Source organism: Erythranthe guttata, chromosome 2, assembly GCF_056151865.1.
Source record: "Erythranthe guttata isolate IM_541 chromosome 2, IM_541, whole genome shotgun sequence".
NCBI classification, from domain to species: Eukaryota; Viridiplantae; Streptophyta; class Magnoliopsida; order Lamiales; family Phrymaceae; genus Erythranthe; species Erythranthe guttata.
Window position 1 is genome coordinate 2,549,705 of NC_142534.1, and position 16,554 is coordinate 2,566,258.

The window sequence follows — 16,554 nt, forward strand, 5'->3', positions numbered from 1 at the left end:
CAAAGTGTGAAAAATAAAAATCATACCTAATTATTGAAAAAAACTATATTTTCTTACAAAATAAAAATAAAAAACTATTTTTTTATTACTCAATTATTCGATTAATTAATCTTTTATTATAACTGGTGGAAATATTATGTAGAAATATTTGGAAGAAAATATGATTGTCAGTTAACTTGATAACAAAATAGCTAAATGGTTTTATTTAGTAAAATATTTTTTTTGTGATAATTTTTTTTAAAATATTGATGAAATGTATTTTTATTTTCACACTTTATAGTTTCAAAATGGTTGATCAATAAAAAAAATTGATTTGTCATTTGACATCCTAAAAGAATATCATTAAAAATATTAAATTGCTTCTATTAGCTTTAAAAATTCATTTGGGTGCATTATCCATGATATATTGTGTTTTAACTTTTAAGTGTACAAAGTGCTACACTTTATTTCTAGGTCCAAAATGTCAAAATAGTATATTTCAAGGGTGCAAAGTGGGATTAAGCCGTTTTTTTAAATGTTATATTGCATTCAGCGTGGTTGTGATTTTAACGTATAGATCTACGTGGCAGCGAGCCAGCGTGGACGGAATATGGAGTAGTAGTAGTATATATGTCCCACATTGAGTGGTTGCACCGTATCTCAGAAACACCGGATGCAGGCGATCAGCGCCTGCTATTTCCCCCAATAAAAAAACCCTCGTACGCAAAATTCGTGCTGCAGATATTTTCTTCTCTCTCTGCATATTTCTCGCCAGCGAGGCGTACGAACACTGATCACACCCATAAGAAGAATGTGTAAACTATTGCGCTGCATTGTTTTTCAGACCTCTTCTTTTCGCCGGAGCAAGTGCGATTACGCGTCGGAACTCGCCGCCTTACGCATCGTCGGTAATTTTTCTCTTATGTTTTTTTTCCAATTTCAACAAGCTTCCTTGATCTTGTTCATTACGAAAATTATTATCACAATCCATATTTTGTAAACCTAGATTTTTTTTTATATGGTTTATTTTTTATTTTTTGTTTAACGTTTCTGGAGTGACTGGTTGAACATATGAAGCAATGGAATAGTGAAACTCAGGTCACTGTTTATTGGAACACAATATATATATATATATATATATATATATATATATATATATATATATATATATATATATATATATATATATATATATATATATATATATATTTGAATTTCTAGTAGAAACTTATCATTGAAGTTGTTTGATGAATTTCTACTGATCTGCTTTATTTTTGTATACCTGATTAGGATGGTGATGAAGATAATTTAAGTTGCCAAAGCTAAAATGTTTGGAACAGGCGAATAGCTACGAATCTGGATTCTGTTTGGAACCTCTTGGCACGACTCGAATCGTAATTAATTAGAAGGTTCGTATCCTGAATTTTTTGTCAATCCATCATGTTTTGTGCATCTATTAATCAATTGCGAGTTTGATTACGTAGCTTCTTTTGTTTATTCCATAGTCCTCTCTTTATTTTCGTTTGCGTCCTGCATTCAATCTTGCATCCTGATTTTATCTACACCTTTCATGTACTCCCTAAGATCTCGTATACTAATTTGTTTTCCATTACCAAAAGTAAGTGGACTACAATAGAGTTGTAGGGAAGGTATCAATAAGCTGGACCGATCTGTATTCAGTCAAGAGAAACCGCACTCGATTCTGGTAAACTGAATTTACTTGCTTTTGAGCCTTGGATTATGGATTGTTAGTATTTTTACAGCCTGCATAAACATTTTATATTTTTGGTTTGTATTTTTACTCGTAGTGTCCGATCTTAATATTGTTCCAAAATTAGTGCCAAGCAATAAGTAAGTAGAATTGCACGATATTTATGCATATTCACAAGAATAGAGTAGTTAGAGTTTGCCAGTTATCGTGCTGATATACCCCGTGTATAAATTCCGAAGCTCAACCAACCACGAAATCAGAAATATATACACCAAATATCATGAATAGTTGAATGTCACATGCCTGCAAAAAAATGAGATTTAACTCATCAAAGCATGATGGTTATGTCTTAAGTTCTACTTCAAGTCGAGTCACAATTTGACATCTTGCCGTTAATATATTACGTTACAACCAACAAAGTGAGAACGTGTTGTTGAAGTAGAGCTTGATTTGGAAAAGGATGAATTTATAAACATCTTTATCTCTTTCTTGCTCAAGGTATATTCTACACTTTTGCATCGTGCCTTAGCAAATATGCCAGTGGAATATCTATGGTGTAGGATTACATTGTTACTAGTATCGGCATGTGTATAGTCCACTATGCTACATCATAGAATTCCCGGCAGTTAAAGTTTGTAGCAAGATCATTAGTTTAAGTTCGTTGCCCAATATCCACCACAATAATTTGCATATGGAGATTATATTCTCACAAACTTCTGTTTTTCATGATCTACTTTTTTCTCGAGAATTTTCAGAATATAAAGTTTATTTACTACTTGCAGTGAAATCATCAACTGTAGTAGGCATGCGTCTGGACAACCAGTCGTACTTCTATCAATCAAATAAATGCAGGTATCAGTATCACAATCATTAAACCTTCACAACATTTAGCTACATAAAACCTTGTACATGCACTGTTTTCTCACGTCATCATTTTAATCCATTCACATTAAACTCTAAATCTTTTCCATATGGTTTCATCCGACTGAATCTGGTGTGCACATTGATCCCATCACTTCTGAACTTTGCCACCAATTCTAATGTAGTTGAAGCCTGTTGCAAAAATCAATTTTAAGGTGGTGCAATTAATATGTAGAGAAAAGGTAACATACTTCACAGTAATATACATATATGTGTGAAATAGGGTTGTATTAAAATAAAATTACCCCAGATTCATCGCATTTGGTGCATTAGTTTTCTGATTTCGTGGCTGGCTGAGCTCGAGATTAATGGTTGGATCTAATTCATATTCTTTGTTGATTCCATATGTAATGTGGGATACCCTGTTCACTTCACTTACTCTCCCTGGGCTAAAAAGCTGCATCAGAGATGTATTAATACTTAATACATACATCAAACATTTATTTTGGTTCTGATCTAATCTGCAGATACCTTTTTCTGTAATTCCGCATTCTTTTCACGTGCAAGATTTATCTTCTTGTGTAGTTCCATGTTTTCTTGCTGAAAGAGGTTACCCTGCGACAAGTTCGATAAAGTTATTCGCTCAGCTAAAAATAAGAACATTATACCAACTATTAAAATATGTAACTTTGTTGGGTGAACCTTCGAGTTCAACTCTTTGATTTCTTCTTTCAGAACTTGTTCCTGTCAGAAAACAAAAGTACATTCACCCGCACACCTTTTAAACTGGTTATTACGTTTGACAGAACATTTAAAAGACCTTTTTCACACGAACACCTTTCAAACTCATTTCGAGTTGATTTTCCAGATTATGGAGGTCTTTGATGCTCAATCCAGCAAGCTCTTCTCCCAAAAGCTGCCTGTGGTGATGCAATAAGGAATGTGGTATGTTCTTTCTTAGTTTTTTCTCTCTCTCTCTCTCTCGATTATGTGGTTATATGCATCATATTATATGTATTACGTGTCATTGAATTCAATCTGCTGCTATATACATATATATATATATATATATATATATATATATATATATATATATATATATATATATATATATATATATATATATATATATATATATATATATATATATATATATATATATATATATATATATATATATATATATATATATATATATATATATATATATATATATAAAACATGTCGAATGAACTTACTTGTGGTATCCTTGCAAGTACTGTAGCTGCCGCCTTAAGTTTTCCGCTTCCCTTTGCCAGAACTAGCAAGAAATAAGAAATGCACGATGAACAAAAAAACTAAATTTATCGAGATAGATGCCTATGCAAATTTTCTTTGGAGTAGGTGTTAAATGTTTTCGTGAAAGCAATTCGATGGCTCAACACTATCAAGTTGATTCGTGCTTTGATAATCGTAAAATCATAGGAATTTGAAGTATCTTATAAAGACAGAATATCATGCCAAATGTTATATGTATAAAACGTCATAGACAAAATATCCCCATTAAAAGGAACTACTACAGTAATTAAACTAGCATAAATCTTCGACGTTGATATTTGGAATCCGATCCATCACTCACATAATCTTCCTCAATCACCTCAATACTTCTTTCGCCCCTTCACAACTAGCTAGGTTTTCGGTTTTTCTTTAATTTCTCAAAATGCAACAATTTTAATACTTTAGTCCCGATTTTAACTACCATTTGAACCTTTTTCTACTATAATACCTCCAATTTTATAGGCATTGCACCCTGTGAAAATAGGTATATTTCTCACTTTGTTGACTTTGTACTTCATCATCAAGTTTGAAAAATTATACAAACCTTCATTTCAAACGAAGAATTACTCCATCTGACCTCTAAGTTGTTATAAATTCCATTTTTATCCTTGACCAAACATTAGGTAAGTTACACCACCCCTGAGATTATGTATATAGAACCCTTCATTTAGAGGAACTATATTATAGAAACCTTCAAGGGTTAATTTTAATTAAAATCCAAATCTAAACTCATTACATCAGTTTCGTTTCTGTGCTCTCTTTTTATAGAAGTTGCCTTTGTAAGTAAAAAATCTATGACTATTTTGGCAGCAAGTTAAGTAGGACTAATAAATACTTAGACGGTAGAAAGTTAAAGTTCGAAAAAGCAAGCTATAGTGCAGGTTATAGATTGATGCTTTCAAAATCCTACATTGTTATATTTGCTCTCCTCGATCCTTAGCTCCTTCTATTTGTTCTTTGACCCGAGAAAAACCTTAATCTAGGCATGAAAAAATACTTTAATCTAGACACGAAAAAAATACCTTAAATCTAGACATGAAAAAATACCTTAATGTAGACACGAAAAAATACCTTAATCTAGACACGAAAAAATACCTAACATGAACATTTTCAAACATGACCGGAGTATAGAATAAAATGCCTGAGTGTGTATCATAGCTATAGGTAAATCATACTGCCCGGCCAAGAATCCTAGCTAGTTGACATTTGAAATGACCAAGAATTCAAGTTATGTGTATTATCTCGGATTTAGTGCATTCAACACCAATGTATTTACTGTAATTGTTAAAAAAATCCTAGCATTATTTTATTAACATTAGCAACCCCTCCCCCTAATGCAAAATTTCTTGCAAACTACCCCCTAAAACCTCATCGTTTAGGGGTCTGTGTGTTATAAAAAAATGCATTATAGATTTTTTTGTAATATAAATAGCACGAGGGCTTTTTAGCAATCCGACGGGGTACTATATGCAACATATTTATATTATTTATTGGAGGTATGAACTAACTTCTTAAATTGAAGATATTACTTTCTATGGTGCTAATCGTATCTTTTGATGGAGGTGCTTGTAAAGTAGAAATAAACCTCAAGTAGTATCTAAATATTCCATTTTGTTCTTGTATTCATGTAAGAATATTCTTCAAATGTTTTGTATATTCAGAGAATGTGTCACATATAATTGAGAATACAACTGAAAATGTAAATGAATCGAGCCAACTTGTGAGTTTTTAGATATAATATCAAAATTTTAAGCTCGAATAGTTTGCGAGTTTTTATTTTATTATACTCATAAATGATGTTAATATCTATTTAAAAATATTGAACTCAAATTTTATATATGGTTTCAACCGTACATGTGTATAAATGACGACACAATCACACACATACATATGTAAACGCATATCTTCAATATACATACACGGTGTACAAAATTGGTTCACACCGATGAGCACATATATTGAAACTTGTAAGATAAATGGTGAGTTTTGAAAAGGCAAGATAGCGGAGTCAACTCAATTATTCTTACATTCGCGATCGAAAAATTGGAGAAAAACGCGGCCCCTCCCTTACTTCCTAATTTATAACATGATTTGAATTTTTGAAAAAAAAAAAGAAAAAATGGAGTCGCGATACACAAAAACATAGAACTATATATAAACGAAGTATACGATCAATCAACATCTATATCTATCGTGCGTACTCTAACTTGATGACCCCAAGCTCACACATGTCTTGCAAGAACTAAGTACGAACTTTGCATTGTATGAAATAATACAAAATATAAGCTTGATAATATATCTTATCATCCCTTTAAGCAATAACCCTAATTAAACAAACCCTTTTAATTTATGGAGCTCTAGAATATATACTTCTGTCGCGATGAAGGAACGAGCTAGCAACCTTAGCAGTCAGCTAATGTAGACATTTTTAACTGTTGCGGTGAAGGAACGAGCAAAATTTTGATGCACTAAAGTTTCGAGATTAAATTGTTAATACATCATATAATCTTTGAGGTGATAATATGTATAACATGTAATATTATTATTTGATCTTTAAGACAATATTACTTTTTTGGGCCGACGTCATCGTAATAGTTATATCACTAATTCAATAATCGATAATATATTGACACGACGACATAAATAGAATTGAAAATAACATATATATTTAATTTGTAATATACATAGATATATAATTTTAGGTAAAGGTGGTACCTTAATCTCTGAGTTAGGATTCATCAGAAGGTAATGCTCCTCTTTCATTTTGTTGTATCGCTCAATCACAGTTTGCATGCTGAACCAACAATTTATAAAAAAATAAAAAAAAAGGATTAAATTTCTATTGTCTTCGATCATATATGTCGAAAAATTCGACATTATATCTCGTATACATTTCATCGGTGCACGTTTAAAATTCCATGTAGATTTTTTTTTTTTCTTTTTCTTTTTTATTGAAGAAACCTACAGATGTTCTTTTAATAACTAAATTAATAATACAATAAAAAAAAGGATACAAAAGTGATCAGAATTCAATAAAAAAAATTAAACTATGGTTCAAATCCAGAGAGAAATTAAAATAGATGGAAGCAAGCAATTTAACGAAAAATTATCGAATAATAACCTGGTGCTTGCAAAATCGTAGAGCTTCCCGGTACTGGAGAAGATAATCAATCCCACTTCAGCATCACACAGGATTGATAACTCCTTAGCCTTCTTCATCAATCCACTCCTCCTCTTCGAGAAAGTCACCTGCCTATTTGTCGAGTTATCGATCCTACGAATTACTATCTTACCCCTCCCCATTTGTTTCCTCTCTCCCCCTTACCAAAAAGTACTTCACGGGTTTTCTTCCAGCTGCTTCTTTTCACCTAGTAGATCTGTCGATCGATCGATCAATCAACAAAAGTCAAGGGCAAGAAACGGAAATATATATAAATTATTTTCGTATCAACCCGAGTAACTCGAACAATAGGGCTTACTAATTCGAGTGTCGATTGAGGTACTACGACGAGAGACATATGGTAAATCAACAACTTTTGAACTGAACAAAATGGTTTTTCGGCACTTTTTTTTAATATATATATATATATATATATATATATATATATATATATATATATATATATATATATATATATATATATATATATTCAAGAATGGCAAAAACTTGCTTAGGAAACAAGGAGGTGATTGGTTTTAGTAAAAAACCTAAAATGGTTTGGTGGACTTGGTCCAAATTCCACCTTCATTTAGTAATTAAAAACACACACACACACACACACGCGCGGCGCATTTGAGATTCGAGAGTACGATTTGAAATGGCTACTCGCCACATTATGAGGACAAGTGTACGATATATTATTACATTAGATTACCTGGGAACTAAAATAGTCGAGAAAGTTAAGGTATAGGCTACCTCGTACACTCAAAAGATGGCAAGACTTTTGTGATTGGTGGGATTTTTTTATTTTTATTTTTTGATGAAAAAGCTGTTCGAATATTTATTTATTTATTTATAGAAATATGATTTTGCTGTCTTGCGTATAGATGATTGACAGGTGGACCAGTTTTTTAAGACTTTCTTCCACCAATTCTGGTTATATTATTGGGTAAATTACGGTATAACCCTCCGAGGTAAGGTCAAATTACGAAAAACTCCATCATGTTTGGGTAATTACAATCACACATCAACTATGAATCTTCTTACATGTCCGAACTCGCGGTGTCAACTTCAACAAAATCTTTCAGATTCCGTGGACTCGTTTTGTGCAAAAAGACAGTTTCAAATGCACCAGAATTTCATATTTACGAGCCAAGAGACGCACCTTACGATAATTTTGTTTCAGAATGTGGAGTTCGAAATGAAGTAAAATAAGTACAAACTGGAGATCATTCCAAATAATTTAGAAAATTCCATTAAATTTGACATAATAAGACTGAACGTGTAAGAAGATTCATAGTTGATGGAAGGTTGTAATCGTAATTTGACCTTACCTGAGGATAACCGTAATTTAACCTAGATAGATGTAGTAGAACAATCATACATGTGTGTGGACAGCTTGGGCAAATTATTAATTGTTAATTAAGGGGATAATTGTGACTTTTAATATATCTTATTATTGTTTATTGTGTTAATGATAATGTATTATATAAGCTACAATACATCGCATACTGGACAGAATCTTTTACTGATTGATTCATGTACCATAATCCTTAGTTGTTAAGGTTAAGTTGTTGCCATTTATAATAAGATTCTTTTTTTTAATTTTATTTTTTTTATTATTATTATTTAATTATTCAAAATAGTACTGATGCACTGTTTGATTCTCATCATTCAATTTATTTATTTATTTTATTTTTAAAGTTTGTAATTCCCAATTCCTACATATTTTATGTATGTAATTTGGTGAGGTCATTTGTCTTTGTTGTAAAGTCTAACCCTAATCATTTGGTCGGTGTTGCTATTGTATTTTATGATACAAAATAATTTTATGTTATTTGAACATATATGTCATGAAATTCGTGGTGGAACGAAACGGATCGGAAATGACTTTTTTAGAAATTTCAATTTTTTTTTAAAGTAAAAAATCAGTTCCAATTTCCGCTCCAAAAAAATCGGAAAGTAAAAATTCATTACAATGTTGGAATGTCTCGGAATCGACGGAATTTCGGAAATCTTGGAAATTATGTTAGTTTATAATCTATTGTTTCAAATTCGGATATAATGGAATTTTTTTCGCAATATTTTTCTATCTTTTCTAAAAATTGCATGAAAATGCAAGAAAAATCCAAAAGAAAGTTCGACGAAACGCAATAAATAAAAACACATGTAGGAACAACAAGTTGAAAACATAGATTTTCTTATAAGAAAAAAAATGCAACATAGAATTCTGATACTAATTAATCTTTTCTAAGATTTTAATTTATTTGACCATTCGGTATTTTTTATTTTTTCGTCTAAAATATAACATAAGTTATATTATAAAATTACAAAATAAATCATAAATATTATATATTTTGAAAAACCATAGAAATATTCGGAACTAAAATCGGATCGGAAATTCCGGTAATTTTATATACTATTCCAATTCAGTTCCAAATAAATTCGGAAAAATCATAAATCGGAACTTTGGGATATCGGAATGAAAAATGCGATTCAAAATTCGAATATTTTCGGATCGCAATTGGCTTACTTCAAAAATTCCATTCCGGTTTCCACCCTACATGAAATCAACCGCTTTACTTAAGTTTTGATTTCGTTAAACGCCGTCGTTTCTTTAATTAAATAACCGGTGTTTGAGTTGTTGGAATGATAGATGCGACGTCGTTTTATTCTTAGGACAAATATTTATAAAATCGAAAGCAATTTTGGGCTTTAAAAGTATGTGGGCCGTCTATCAGAGCTGATGGGCCTTTTTCTCTTTTAATATTATGAGGTCAATTTCGTCTATTCACTCAGCCCTATGAGCGAAGAAGAAAAAAAAAAGAAAAAAAAAGAAAAAAAAAAAAAAAGAAATTCCACTCGCAATCTTCAACGCCGAAATTGGGATTTAGGTTTTTGGCTAGGATTGTTGATGATCATGAAGAACAGAAATAACAGATTACATTTTTATGGAAGTAAAATTTGTGGAGCAGATTTCAGAACTGTATGTAAGAGCACTGCACCTTGTCGCAGAAGATCCAAAACCATGCGCGGATTCCGGCGAGCGAGGAATGGAAGGTGCGGCGGTGATGGGATTTTTTTTGTGCTCACTCAGCCACCAGCCGCCGTCCATCAGTAAGGTAATTAATCCATGAGAAAATAATAAACGGCGTTTCCTTTGGCCTATTTGATTTCAATATTATTATATCCCCCCCCCCCCCCCCCCCCCCCCGTTTTTTAATTTATTTAAATATGCCGAACGGAACTCTGTGGAGTGTGGACTGTGTTCAGAATCTAAATTTTATGAGTAAGAAAATTAATCACTTTGATCTACAGATTAAAATCACTCCAGTACAAAAATTCCGATAAAAATGAAGAGGATGTTTGTTGATTTTGATTTTGATTATTTGTCCCCCATAATGCATATAATAATTAATTGCTTTGGTGAAACGACCAAGTAAGTTATGACCATCTTCAAGAATATGGCTTCTAGAAAATGGACAAGTAGTCCACTTGGGCATGATGAATCTGCTTAGTTATTTGTAAAAATCTCAGTAAAAGAGTCATTTTCAAGAAAATTACTCGAATTAAAGTAAAATTGCAATGGTCAACGCAGAAAACACTCTATAGCCGTTTGTGAGTAAATAAAAACAAAAAACGACTACTTCAACAAGACTTGGAAAGACTTGTTCATCATTTGATCAATACATATATGCACAAAGTTCCGATCTGCCTTGATCAAACTAATCATACAATCATGTCTGCACATCTCGTTTTCGTATTCTCCTCGTTCTTCGTTTTCTTCATTCCTTCAACAATTTCTCTGACCTTCAACCTGTCCAGGATCGGCTCTTCAGACAGCCGCATGATAAACAGCACCGGAGGTGGTTACGTCTCAGACCAAGGCATTCAAGTGACAACGAACGAGAGGAGCTCGTCGCAGGTGAATATAGGCGGCAGAGCGACGTACATCGAACATCTGCACTTGTGGGACAGGGCTTCAAATAACCTGTCTGATTTCTCCACTCATTTCTCCTTTGTGATAGATTCGAGAGGCAGATCAGATTTTGGAGATGGGCTGACCTTTTTCTTGGCCCCTGTTGGTTCCACCATCCAATCTTGGTCCTTAGGCGGCAGCCTTGCTATTGGAAACAACAATATAACGGTGAATTCATCTTCGGAGGCGTTTGTTGCTGTAGAGTTCGATACGTTCCCGAATTTTTTCGATCCTGGGACAACACATGTTGGTATTGATATCAACTCCATGATATCAGTCAAAACCGCGGGATGGCAGAATAATATTAGTCAGGGGTTTCAAAATGATGCCTGGATTAGCTACAACGCTACTTCCATGGAGCTGAGTGTTGATTTTACAGGTACTTCTAATAACATTACTCGAAGAGACAACATCAGCCATGTGGTTGATCTTAGAGAGTACCTGCCTGAATATGTTACTGTTGGATTTTCGGCTGCAACAGGGGATTGGTTCGAGGAACATACCATCAAGTCGTGGGTGTTCTCTTCGACTCTGCAAATTAAAAATGTCACTTTTGAAAACCCTGGGGTTGTGATCACAGGTGGTGAAAAGGAGAAAAAGAGTAGTGGAGTAACACTAGTTGTTGGATTGAGTGTTGGCCTGTCGATACTAGTTCTTGCATTGGCTTTTGCAGGCTATTTATTGTGGAGGAGGAGGACGAAGCAGAAGAAGAGGTGTAAGAAGGAATCGGGAGATGTAGATTACTACGATCCGCGTATGGATATCGAATTTCAAAAGGGGAGTGGACCGAACAAGTTTTCGTACAGCGAATTGGTTCTCGCCACAAAAAAATTCGCAGAGGAGGAGAAGCTCGGAGAAGGTGGATTTGGTGGGGTTTACAGAGGCTTCTTAGCCGAAACAAATTCCTATATTGCAGTAAAGAGGGTGTCGAGTGGATCCAAACAAGGCCTAAAAGAATACGCATCAGAAGTCAAGATCATCAGCCAGTTGAGGCACAGAAACTTGGTCCAACTCATAGGCTGGTGCCACGAGAGAGGCGAGCTCCTGCTTGTTTACGAGCTAATGCCAAACGGAAGCTTAGATTCCCATCTCTTCAAAGGACAAACGATACTGCCATGGGAAGTGAGGTACAAAATTGCGCAAGGAATAGCATCGGCTCTGCTGTACCTGCACGAAGAATGGGAACAGGCTGTTGTCCACAGGGATATAAAAGCCAGCAATATTATGCTGGACTCGAATTTCAACGCTAAGCTTGGCGATTTTGGATTAGCAAGGTTCGTTGACCACGAAAAGGGGGCCCACTCAACTGTTCTCGCGGGTACTTTGGGGTACATGGCCCCAGAGTGCATGGTCACGGGCCGGGCTAGTAAGGAAACCGATGTTTACAGTTTAGGGATTGTTATGCTGGAGATTGCGTGCGGGAGGAGGCCGATCGATCACAGCCGTCGATGTGGGGAAGATCGAGTGGTGCTGGTGGAGTGGGTTTGGAGGCTGTACGGTAAGGGGGAGCTGCTCGAAGCGGCTGATCCGAAATTGGAGACAGAATTTGACGAACAGGAGATGGAGCGGTTGATGATTGTGGCGCTGTGGTGCGTTCACCCGGACAGTGTGCAACGGCCCTCGATTAGACAGGCTGTACATGTTCTTGATTTCGAGGCTGAGCTGCCGCTTCTGCCTCCAATGATGCCTGTGCCGACGTATTTTGCTGGTGGTGCGGGTGATTCTACTAGCTATAATCACTATAGCGATTCTTCGAATTTGACTGCATCTTCTGGAAGTTCTACATCTGCGCTTCTGACCTCGTAGGAGATAAAAAGATTGCAAGAATCTTTTGTTTTTTTTTTCTTTCTCCAGAGATTAAGGTTGTCTTGATTAGGATGATGTTCTTGGTTCAATTTGTGCCTCCATTTTTTAGCAGTTTTTTTGTTGATGTACATTTGCTCGTATGTGTGTTGATGATCAAGTTTCTAAAGATTACTTTTGTGGGTTCAAATTTTCTTTTTCTAGAAACTGGCTATATCTTTTACAGGTAGTAGTACAGATAGAGTAAGATTAGTAAATGAGGTGAAGAAAACAAAATAGTATTGAATTCATTTGAATACTAAAGTGCACTGCATCTTGTAGCAGAAGATCCAAAATCATGAGCGGATTCCGGGGAGCGAGGGATGGAAGGTCCAGTGGTGATCGGACTTTTTTGCCCTCACACGGACACCAGTCGACGTCCATCAATAAGGTAATTAATTAGTCCACGATCGTTACGACGTTTCATTTGGCCTGTTTGATTTCAATATTATTATTTTTTCCCTTCTTTTTTAGATATTCCAAACAGAAGTCTGTGTTCATATTTAAGCTAAATTTTAAGATTAAGAAAATTAATCACTTTGAACAAATCTCTGTTTGAATTTGATTATTTGTCCCCAGAACGAATATAATAAAAAATTTGCTTTGGCTGCATGACCAAGTCTATATGACCAACTTCACTAATACAGCTTCCAGAAAATGGACACTTGTTTTTCTCTTGTGCATGAATCTGCTTAGGTCATGTATGAAAACTTTCAGTAAGGAGTCATTTTCTAGAAGATTAAAAATTAATTAAAGTAGACTTGAAATGGTCAACACTAAACAGTTCTGCAGCTTATTGGGAAGTTGACTTGGAAAGACTTGTTCATCTTTTGATCAATACTTATATGCACAATCTGCCGAGATCAAACTAATCATATAACCATGTCTGCACTTCTCGTTTTCCTCTTCATCGTTTTCTTGATCCCTTCGACAGTTTCTCTGACCTTCAACCTGTCCAGCATCGGCACTTCAGACGCCGCCCTAATAAACAACGTCGGAGGTTATGTCTCAGACCAAGGCATTCAAGTGACAACAAACGAGCGGAGCTCGGCACAGGTGGAATTAGGCGGCAGAGCCACGTACAAAGATCCGCTGCACTTGTGGGACAAGGCTTCAAATAACCTGTCTGACTTCTCCACTCATTTCTCCTTTGTGATAGATTCGAGAGGCAGACCAGATTACGGAGATGGAATGACCTTTTTCTTGGCCCCCGTTGGTTCCACCATCCAGCGTTGGTCCTTAGGCGGTAGCTTAGCTATTGGAAACAGCGATAACGCAACGCTGAATTCATCTCTGGAGGCTTTCGTCGCGGTGGAGTTCGATACGTTTCCGAATTATTTCGATCCTCCGGTCCGTTCACATGTTGGCATCGATATCAACTCCCTGAGATCAGTCAAAAGCGCAACATGGGAAAATAATGTTAGTCAGGGGGTGCAAAACGATGCCTGGATTAGCTACAACGCTACTTCCATGGAGCTAAGGGTCGATTTTACAGCTACTTCTAGTAACATAACGAGACGAGACAACCTCAGCCATGTGGTTGATCTCAGAGATTACCTGCCTGAATATGTTACTGTTGGATTTTCGGCTGCAACGGGGGATTGGTTCGAGGAACATACCATCAAGTCGTGGGCGTTCTCTTCGACTCTGCAGATTAAAAATGTTACTTTCGAAAACCCTGGGGTTGTGGTCACAGATGTTCGAGAGGAGAAGAAGAGTAGTGGAGTAACACTAGTCGTTGGATTGAGTGTTGGCCTGTCGGTACTAGTTCTTGCATCGTCTTTTGCAGGCTATTTCTTGTGGAGGAGGAAGAAGCAGAAGAAGAGGTGTAAGAAGGAATCGGGAAATGGATATTCCTTCGACCCGCGTATGGATATCGAATTTCAAAAGGGGAGTGGTCCGAACAAGTTTTCGTACAGCGAATTGGTTCTCGCCACGAAAGATTTCGCAGAGGAGGAGAAGCTCGGAGAAGGTGGATTTGGTGGGGTTTACAGAGGATTTTTAGCCGAAACAAATTCCTATATTGCAGTAAAAAGGGTGTCGAGTGGATCCAAACAAGGCCTAAAAGAATACGCATCCGAAGTCAAAATCATCAGCCAGTTGAGGCACAGAAACTTGGTCCAACTCCTAGCTGGTGCCACGAGAGAGGCGAGCTCCTCCTCGTTTACGAGCTAATGCCAAACGGAAGCTTAGATTCCCATATCTTCAAAGGCCAAACGATACTGCCATGGGAAGTGAGGTACAAAATCGCGCAAGGAATAGCCTCGGCTTTGCTGTACCTGCACGAAGAATGGGAACAAGCTGTGGTGCATAGGGATATAAAAGCCAGCAATATTATGCTCGACTCGAATTTCAATGCTAAGCTCGGAGATTTCGGATTAGCAAGACTTGTTGACCACGAAAAGGGGGCCCACTCGACCGTTCTTGCAGGGACTTTAGGGTACATGGCCCCCGAGTGCATGGTCACTGGCCGTGCCAGCAAGGAAACCGATGTGTACAGTTTAGGGATCGTTTTATTGGAGATTGCATGCGGGAGGAGGCCGATCGATCACAGCCGTGGAGGAGATCGGGTGGTGCTGGTGGAGTGGGTTTGGAGGCTGTACGGTAATGGGGAGTTACTCGATGCGGCTGATCCGAAATTGGAGATGGGATTTGACGAATGGGAAATGGAGCGGTTGATGATCGTGGGGCTGTGGTGCGTTCATCCGGATAGTGGGCAACGGCCCTCGATAAGACAGGCTGTACATGTTCTTGATTTCGAGGCTGAGCTGCCAGCTCTGCCTCCAATGATGCCTGTGGCGACGTATTTTGTTCCTAGAATGAGTACCAGTGTTCGTGGTGGTTCGAATTCGATTTCTGGTGGTGTTGTTAGTGATTCGACGAGCTGTAAGCACTATAGTGGTTCGAATTCGATTTCGATTTCGGGTGGTGTTAATGATTCTACGAGCTATGAACACTATAGTGATGCTTCGAATTTAACTGCATCTTCTGCAAGTTCTACTTCTGCTCTTTTGACCTCGTAGGAGATTAAAAAAGGTTGCAAGAATTATTATTTGGTTTTAAAGATTACATTTGTGGGTTCAAATTATTTTTCAAGAAACTGGTTATTTGTTTTACAGAAATATATCAAGTGATTTTAAACCATAGATATATTATAGGGTAAATTCCACTTTACCCCCTCGTACTCTGCCTGAGAGTCACTTTACCCCCTCGTACTCTCAATTTCATCGATTTACCCCCTTGTACTTGTACAATTTCCCAATACAGCCCTTTCCTTCAATTTTTGTCAATTTTGACTCTAACATCATTTGGTCAACTCTGTAAATTACAAAATTGCCACTGTCTATAACGCGTCGTTTCTCCTTCGTCAATATTGTCATTTCTTCTTCTGGCACCACTTCCCCTTCCAAGATATCCCCAAATTGAACCCCTAACTTAGTAAAAATTAAGACCCAAAAATTGATCGATTCCACCCAGTGCAACGAAAAAACTATATGAATGTGTGAAACTTTCTCTTTTCTAATCTCGGGAGTCAAAATCGAAAAAAATCAATATTTACGTCAATATTTTGACTCTTGACCAAATGGCGTCAGAGTCAAAATCGAAAAAAGTTAACGAAGAGGGTTGTATTGGAAAATTGTACAAGTACAAGGGGGTAAATCGACGAAATTAAGAGTACGAGGGGGTAAAGCGGTTCTTGGCCAG

General features: G+C 36.1%; 3 protein-coding genes and 1 long non-coding RNA gene across 8 annotated transcripts; 3 read left to right on the forward strand and 1 right to left on the reverse strand.

Moving 5' to 3' along the window:
- The first annotated feature begins 530 nt into the window (after window positions 1-530).
- Window positions 531-3,588, forward strand: LOC105949695 (uncharacterized). 2 transcript variants are annotated; one of them, XR_016033884.1, is made up of 3 exons: window positions 531-887; window positions 1,270-1,388; window positions 2,473-3,588. It is a non-coding gene; the product is annotated as an uncharacterized LOC105949695 (long non-coding RNA). The 2 variants fall into 2 exon arrangements; XR_016033885.1 differs by lacking the exons at window positions 531-887; window positions 1,270-1,388 and adding an exon at window positions 1,396-1,684.
- Window positions 2,362-7,436, reverse strand: LOC105949694 (MADS-box transcription factor 23). 3 transcript variants are annotated; one of them, XM_088824154.1, is made up of 8 exons: window positions 7,348-7,436; window positions 6,990-7,245; window positions 6,584-6,662; window positions 3,790-3,851; window positions 3,372-3,471; window positions 3,083-3,295; window positions 2,857-3,008; window positions 2,362-2,743 (listed from the first exon to the last, which is right to left on the reverse strand). In XM_088824154.1, the coding sequence occupies exons 2-8, from the start codon at window positions 7,169-7,171 to the stop codon at window positions 2,728-2,730; spliced, it is 804 nt and encodes a 267-aa protein (XP_088680280.1). In that variant the 5' UTR covers window positions 7,172-7,245; window positions 7,348-7,436; the 3' UTR covers window positions 2,362-2,727. The 3 variants fall into 3 exon arrangements, with proteins under 3 accessions (XP_088680280.1, XP_088680283.1, XP_088680272.1); XM_088824157.1 differs by having other exon boundaries at window positions 3,083-3,166; window positions 3,254-3,295; window positions 6,990-7,433; XM_088824146.1 differs by having other exon boundaries at window positions 6,990-7,433.
- Window positions 7,437-9,821: 2,385 nt separating this feature from the next.
- LOC105949646 (L-type lectin-domain containing receptor kinase IX.1) lies at window positions 9,822-13,000 on the forward strand. 2 transcript variants are annotated; one of them, XM_012972962.2, is made up of 2 exons: window positions 9,822-10,150; window positions 10,854-13,000. In XM_012972962.2, the coding sequence occupies exon 2, from the start codon at window positions 10,876-10,878 to the stop codon at window positions 12,811-12,813; it is 1,938 nt and encodes a 645-aa protein (XP_012828416.2). In that variant the 5' UTR covers window positions 9,822-10,150; window positions 10,854-10,875; the 3' UTR covers window positions 12,814-13,000. The 2 variants fall into 2 exon arrangements, with proteins under 2 accessions (XP_012828416.2, XP_088680263.1); XM_088824137.1 differs by lacking the exon at window positions 9,822-10,150 and having other exon boundaries at window positions 10,675-13,000.
- A 273-nt stretch (window positions 13,001-13,273) lies between these two features.
- On the forward strand, window positions 13,274-15,995 carry LOC105949645 (L-type lectin-domain containing receptor kinase IX.1). The gene is given in 2 exon segments (XM_012972961.2): window positions 13,274-14,977; window positions 14,980-15,995. Coding segments are annotated over 2 exon segments (2,139 nt in total). The 5' UTR covers window positions 13,274-13,731; the 3' UTR covers window positions 15,873-15,995.
- Window positions 15,996-16,554: the final 559 nt, after the last annotated feature.